The sequence below is a fragment of the Oncorhynchus gorbuscha genome, unplaced genomic scaffold, assembly GCF_021184085.1.
Source record: "Oncorhynchus gorbuscha isolate QuinsamMale2020 ecotype Even-year unplaced genomic scaffold, OgorEven_v1.0 Un_scaffold_854, whole genome shotgun sequence".
Classification (NCBI taxonomy): Eukaryota; Metazoa; Chordata; class Actinopteri; order Salmoniformes; family Salmonidae; genus Oncorhynchus; species Oncorhynchus gorbuscha.
In genome coordinates this window covers 281,241-288,740 of record NW_025745843.1, presented here as the reverse complement: position 1 = coordinate 288,740, position 7,500 = coordinate 281,241, and the positions used below count along the sequence as shown (strand labels likewise).

At 39.2% G+C, this 7,500-nt stretch overlaps 1 protein-coding gene across 1 annotated transcript in view; it reads right to left on the bottom strand.

Annotated features, from left to right (window-relative positions):
* LOC124020555 (ubiquitin-like modifier-activating enzyme 6) overlaps window positions 1–7,500 on the bottom strand; it is a gene marked incomplete at its 3' end in the record, with an annotated part of 21,964 nt that overhangs the window by 9,776 nt on the left and 4,688 nt on the right. Inside the window, exons 3-6 of the mRNA XM_046335792.1 lie at window positions 7,380–7,500; window positions 7,074–7,125; window positions 6,692–6,755; window positions 5,058–5,127 (exon numbers count right to left, since the gene is read on the bottom strand). The exon at window positions 7,380–7,500 is cut by the window's right edge and continues 8 nt beyond it. Coding sequence (XP_046191748.1) covers window positions 5,058–5,127; window positions 6,692–6,755; window positions 7,074–7,125; window positions 7,380–7,500 — 307 coding nt within the window. The remainder of the gene's footprint in view (window positions 1–5,057; window positions 5,128–6,691; window positions 6,756–7,073; window positions 7,126–7,379) is intronic.

Below are 7,500 nucleotides of genomic sequence, written 5' to 3'. Positions count from 1 at the left end.
GGTCTCTCAGTATGGTGATAATATGGTATAGTGATAATATGGTATGGTGGTAATATGGTATGGTGATAATATGGTATGGTGATAATATGGTATGGTGGTAATATGGTATGGTGATAATATGGTATGGTGGTAATATGGTATGGTGATAATATGGTATGGTGGTAATATGGTATGGTGGTAATATGGTATGGTGGTAATATAGTATGGTGATAATATGGTATGGTGAGGTCTCTCAGTATGGTGATAATATGGTATAGTGAGGTCTCTCAGTATGGTGATAATATAGTATGGTGATAATATAGTATGGTGATAATATGGTATGGTGATAATATGGTATGGTGATAATATGGTATGGTGATAATATGGTATGGTGATAATATGGTATGGTGATAATATGGTATGGTGATAATATGGTATGGTGAGGTCTCTCAGTATGGTGGTAATATGGTATGGTGGTAATATGGTATGGTGATAATATGGTATGGTGATAATATGGTATGGTGATAATATGGTATGGTGATAATATGGTATGGTGATAATATGGTATGGTGATAATATGGTATGGTGAGGTCTCTCAGTATGGTGGTAATATGGTATGGTGGTAATATGGTATGGTGATAATATGGTATGGTGATAATATGGTATGGTGATAATATGGTATGGTGATAATATGGTATGGTGATAATATGGTATGGTGAGGTCCCTCAGTATGGTGATAATATGGTATGGTGATGTCTCTCAGTATGGTGGTAATATGGTATGGTGGTAATATGGTATGGTGGTAATATGGTATAGTGAGGTCCCTCAGTATGGTGATAATATGGTATGGTGATAATATGGTATGGTGATAATATGGTATGGTGATAATATGGTATGGTGATAATATGGTATGGTGATAATATGGTATGGTGATAATATGGTATGGTGAGGTCCCTCAGTATGGTGATAATATGGTATGGTGATAATATGGTATGGTGATAATATGGTATGGTGAGGTCCCTCAGTATGGTGATAATATGGTATGGTGAGGTCTCTCAGTATGGTGGTAATATGGTATGGTGGTAATATAATCATAATATATGCCATTTAGCAGACGCTTTTATCCAAAGCGACTTACAGTCATGTGTGCATACATTCTACGTATGGGTGGTCCCGGGAATCAAACCCACTACCCTGGCGTTACAAGCACCATGCTCTACCAACTGAGCTACAGAAGGACCCTACATATGGTATGGTGATAATATGGTATGGTCTCTCAGTATGGTGGTAATATGGTATGGTGGTAATATGGTATGGTGATGTCTCTCAGTATGGTGGTAATATGGTATGGTGGTAATATGGTATGGTGGTAATATGGTATAGTGAGGTCTCTCAGTATGGTGGTAATGTGGTATGGTGATAATATGGTATGGTGGTAATATGGTATGGTGATGTCTCTCAGTATGGTGATAATATGGTATGGTGATGTCTCTCAGTATGGTAATAATATGGTATGGTGATGTCTCTCAGTATGGTGATAATATGGTATGGTGATGTCTCTCAGTATGGTGGTAATATGGTATGGTGGTAATATGGTATGGTGGTAATATGGTATAGTGAGGTCTCTCAGTATGGTGGTAATGTGGTATGGTGATAATATGGTATGGTGATGTCTCTCAGTATGGTGGTAATATGGTATGGTGGTAATATGGTATGGTGGTAATATGGTATGGTGGTAATATGGTATAGTGAGGTCTCTCAGTATGGTGGTAATGTGGTATGGTGATAATATGGTATGGTGATGTCTCTCAGTATGGTGGTAATATAGTATGGTGATAATATGGTATGGTGATAATATGGTATGGTGATAATATGGTATGGTGAGGTCTCTCAGTATGGTAATAATATGGTATGGTGATGTCTCTCAGTATGGTGGTAATATGGTATGGTGATGTCTCTCAGTATGGTGATAATATGGTATGGTGATGTCTCTCAGTATGGTGATAATATGGTATGGTGATGTCTCTCAGTATGGTGGTAATATGGTATGGTGGTAATATGGTATGGTGGTAATATGGTATGGTGGTAATATGGTATGGTGGTAATATGGTATGGTGAGGTCTCAGTATGGTGATAATATGGTATGGTGGTAATATGGTATGGTGGTAATATGGTATAGTGAGGTCTCAGTATGGTGATAATATAGTATGGTGATAATATGGTATGGTGAGGTCTCAGTATGGTGATAATATGGTATGGTGATAATATGGTATGGTGATAATATGGTATGGTGATAATATGGTATGGTGGTAATATGGTATGGTGATAATATGGTATGGTGATAATATGGTATGGTGAGGTCTCAGTATGGTGGTAATATGGTATGGTGATAATATGGTATGGTGATAATATGGTATGGTGATAATATGGTATGGTTGTAATATAGTATGGTGGTAATATGGTATGGTGAGGTCTCTCAGTATGGTGAGGTCTCTCAGTATGGTGATAATATGGTATGGTGGTAATATGGTATGGTGATAATATGGTATGGTGATAATATGGTATGGTGATAATATGGTATGGTGATAATATGGTATGGTGATAATATGGTATGGTCTCTCAGTATGGTGGTAATATGGTATGGTGGTAATATAGTATGGTGGTAATATGGTATGGTGGTATGGTGATAATATGGTATGGTGGTAATATGGTATGGTGATAATATAGTATGGTGATAATATGGTATGGTGGTAATATGGTATGGTGATAATATGGTATGGTGATAATATGGTATGGTGGTAATATGGTATGGTGATAATATGGTATGGTGGTAATATGGTATGGTGATAATATGGTATGGTGGTAATATGGTATGGTGATAATATGGTATGGTGATAATATGGTATGGTGATAATATGGTATGGTGGTAATATAGTATGGTGATAATATGGTTTGGTGGTAATATGGTATGGTGATAATATGGTATGGTCTCTGGTAATACCCAGCTCTACTAGTAACTGATTCATACTCTATACAGAGGAGAGATAGAGATATAGTGAGATAGAAAGGTATTGAGATAGAGAGATATTGAAAGATAGAAAGGTATTGAGATAGAGAGATAGTGAAAGAGAGAGATAGTGAAAGAGAGAGATATTGAAAGAGAGAGATAGTGAAAGAGAGAGATAGTGAAAGAGAGAGATAGTGAAAGAGAGAGATATTGAAAGAGAGAGATAGTGAAAGAGAGAGATATTGAAAGAGAGAGATATTGAAAGAGAGATAGTGAAAGAGAGATAGTGAAAGAGAGATAGTGAAAGAGAGATAGTGAAAGAGAGATAGTGAAAGTGAGAGAGATAGTGAAAGAGTGAAAGTGAAAGAGAGAGTGAAAGAGTGAAGAGATATTGAAAGAGAGAGATATTGAAAGAGAGATAGTGAAATAGAGAGATATTGAAAGAAAGAGTGAAGAGATATTGAAAGAGAGAGATAGTGAAAGAGAGAGATAGTGAAAGAGAGAGATATTGAAAGAGAGAGATAGTGAAAGAGAGAGATATTGAAAGAGAGAGATAGTGAAAGAAAGAGTGAAGAGATATTGAAAGAGAGAGATATTGAAATAGAGATAGTGAAAGAGAGAGATATTGAAAGAGAGAGATAGTGAAATAGAGAGATCATGAAAGAGAGAGATAGTGAAAGAAAGACTGAAGAGATATTGAAAGAGAGAGATAGTGAAAGAAAGAGTGAAGAGATATTGAAAGAGAGATATTGAAAGAGAGAGATATTGAAAGAGAGAGATAGTGAAAGAGAGAGATATTGAAAGAGAGAGATAGTGAAAGAAAGAGTGAAGAGATATTGAAAGAGAGAGATATTGAAAGAGAGAGATAGTGAAATAGAGATAGTGAAATAGAGATAGTGAAAGAGGGAGATATTGAAAGAGAGAGATAGTGAAAGAGAGAGATAGTGAAATAGAGATAGTGAAAGAGAGAGATATTGAAAGAGAGAGATAGTGAAAGAGAGAGATAGTGAAATAGAGAGATAGTGAAATAGAGAGATAGTGAAATAGAGAGATATTGAAATAGAGAGATCATGAAAGAAAGACTGAAGAGATATTGAAAGAGAGAGATAGTGAAAGAAAGAGTGAAGAGATATTGAAAGAGAGAGATATTGAAAGAGAGAGATAGTGAAAGAGAGAGATATTGAAAGAGAGAGATAGTGAAAGAAAGAGTGAAGAGATATTGAAAGAGAGAGATATTGAAAGAGAGAGATAGTGAAATAGAGATAGTGAAAGAGGGAGATATTGAAAGAGAGAGATAGTGAAAGAGAGAGATAGTGAAATAGAGAGATATTGAAATAGAGAGATATTGAAATAGAGAGAGATATTGAAAGAGAGAGATATTGAAAGAGAGAGATATTGAAATAGAGAGAGATATTGAAAGCGATAGATATTGAAAGAGAGATATATTGAAAGAGAGAGATATTGAAAGAGAGAGATAGTGAAAGAGAGAGATAGTGAAATAGAGAGATAGTGAAATAGAGAGATAGTGAAAGAAAGAGTGAAGAGATATTGAAAGAGAGAGATATTGAAATAGAGAGAGATATTGAAAGCGATAGATATTGAAAGAGAGAGATATTGAAAGCGAGAGTGAAAGAGGGATATTGAAAGAGAGAGATAGTGAAAGAGAGAGATATTGAAAGAGAGAGATAGTGAAAGAGAGAGATAGTGAAATAGAGAGATAGTGAAATAGAGAGATAGTGAAAGAAAGAGTGAAGAGATATTGAAAGAGAGAGATATTGAAAGAGAGAGAGATATTGAAATAGAGAGATAGTGAAATAGAGAGATATTGAAATAGAGAGATCATGAAAGAGAGAGTGAAAGAGAGATATTGAAAGAGAGAGAAAGAGAGATATTGAAATAGTGAGAGGTAGTGAGACAGTGAAATAGAGAGATATAGAGATGGTGAAATGGAGAGATAGTCAGAGATATATATAAAGATATAGAGAGAATGTGTGTGTGTGTGTGTGTGTGTGTGTGTGTGTGTGTGTGTGTGTGTGTGTGTGTGTGTGTGTGTGTGTGTGTGTGTGTGTACCTTCTCTGAGTAGGGGATGTTGTAGATTTCAGCATAAAGCCGAGCTGCGCTCACGACAAAACTGAAGTGCCTGATGGGAAACAGAGGGAAATGAGAGTTAGAAATAAAGAAAAGAAGGGGGAGAAAATGGGAGGTCACCAACAGGTCAGGGGTCACCAACAGGTCAATCTAGAGAGAGGTGTAGAGCAGGGGTCACCAACAGGTCAATCTAGAGAGAGGTGTAGAGCAGAGGTCACCAACAGGTCAATCTAGAGAGGGCTGTAAGATCAGGGTTCACCAACAGGTCAATCTAGAGAGAGGTGTAGAGCAGGGGTCACCAACTGGTCAATCTAGAGAGGGCTGTAGATCAGGGGTCACCAACAGGTCAATCTAGAGAGAGGTGTAGAGCAGGGGTCACCAACAGGTCAATCTAGAGAGAGGTGTAGAGCAGGGGTCAGCAACAGGTCAATCTAGAGCAGGGGTCACCAACAGGTCAATCTAGAGTGGGCTGTAGGTCAGGGGTCACCAACAGGTCAATCTAGAGAGAGGTGTAGATCAGGGGTCACCAACAGGTCAATCTAGAGAGGGCTGTAGAGCAGGGGCCACCAACAGGTCAATCTAGAGAGAGGTGTAGAGCAGGGGTCACCAACAGGTCAATCTAGAGAGAGGTGTAGAGCAGGGGTCACCAACAGGTCAATCTAGAGAGAGGTGTAGAGCAGAGGTCACCAACAGGTCAATCTAGAGAGGGCTGTAGAGCAGGGGTCACCAACAGGTCAATCTAGAGAGAGGTATAGAGCAGGGGTCACCAACAGGTCAATCTAGAGAAAGGTGTAGATCAGGGGTCACCAACAGGTCAATCTAGAGAAAGGTGTAGATCAGGGGTCACCAACAGGTCAATCTAGAGAAAGGTGTAGAGCAGGGGTCACCAACAGGTCAGGGGTCACTCATTAGATGGTCTTCGGGGCGGCAAGTGGTTAGAGCAGTATAGCTAGCAGCATAGCTAGCAGCATAGCTAGCAGTATAGCTAGCAGCATAGCTAGTATAGCTAGCAGCATAGCTAGCAGTATAGCTAGTAAAGCTAGTATAGCTAGCAGTATAGCTAGCAGCATAGCTCGTATAGCTAGCAGCATAGCTCGTATAGCTAGCAGCATAGCTCGTATAGCTAGCAGTATAGCTCGTATAGCTAGGATAGCTAGCAGCATAGCTAGTATAGCTAGCAGAATAGCTAGTATAGCTAGCAGCATAGCTAGCAGTATAGCTAGTAAAGCTAGTATAGCTAGCAGTATAGCTAGCAGTATAGCTAGTATAGCTAGCAGCATAGCTCGTATAGCTAGCAGCATAGCTCGTATAGCTAGCAGTATAGCTCGTATAGCTAGCAGTATAGCTCGTATAGCTAGGATAGCTAGCAGCATAGCTAGTATAGCTAGCAGAATAGCTAGTATAGCTAGCAGTATTGCTAGTATAGCTAGCAGTATAGCTAGAAGTATAACTAGTATAGCTAGCAGTATAGCTAGTATAGCTAGAATAACTAGTATAGCTAGCAGTATAGCTAGTATAGCTAGAATAATTAGTATAGCTATCATCATAGCTAGTATAGCTAGCAGTATAGCTAGTATAGCTACCAGCATAGCTAGTATCGTTGGTCTACTACTCACAGTGAGTCCTTCAGGTCAAACTCTATGGGAGACGGGGGTCGTTTAGGTGACTGCCAGAATAAACCTGCAGAACAAGGACAGAGATGAGAAGAAGACAGGACAATACAACAGGTTATCTATAGACGTAAAGGTGCTAAAAGCTCTTTGTTTTGGGTGTGGATTGACGGCAACAGGTTATCTATAGACAAAGATATTAACAGCTCTTTGTTTTGTGTGTGGATTGATGGCAACAGGTTATCTATAGACATGAAGATACTAAAAGCTCTTTGTTGTGGGTGTGGTTTGACGGCAACAGGTTATCTATAGACATTTAAAGGTGCTAAAAGCTCTTTGTTTGTTAGATCAAAGATACTAAAAGATCAACAGAGAGAGAGATACTCACTGCCGTCCTTTAACCGAGTGTCCAGAGGAAAGGAGTGTAGCAGCTGTAGAGCCTATATGAGAACACACACACACACACACACACACACACACACACACACACACACACACACACACACACACACACACACACACACACACACACACACACACACACACACACACACACACACACACAAGGTTATGGTGTGTGTGTGTGTGTGTGTGTGTGTGTGTGTGTGTGTGTGTGTGTGTGTGTGTGTGTGTGTGTGTGTGTGTGTGTGTGTGTGTGTGTGTGTGTGTGTGTGGGGGTGGGGAGTAACCTTACCTTTCTCTTGAAGTACTTGTCGAATTTGAGGCGTGCCAGAATGATACAGTGTTCCCATTGGCTGGGCCGTCGACTCAGCAGCTTGACAACCTGGAACGCCCCCTCCAGAGTCTCCCTCTGC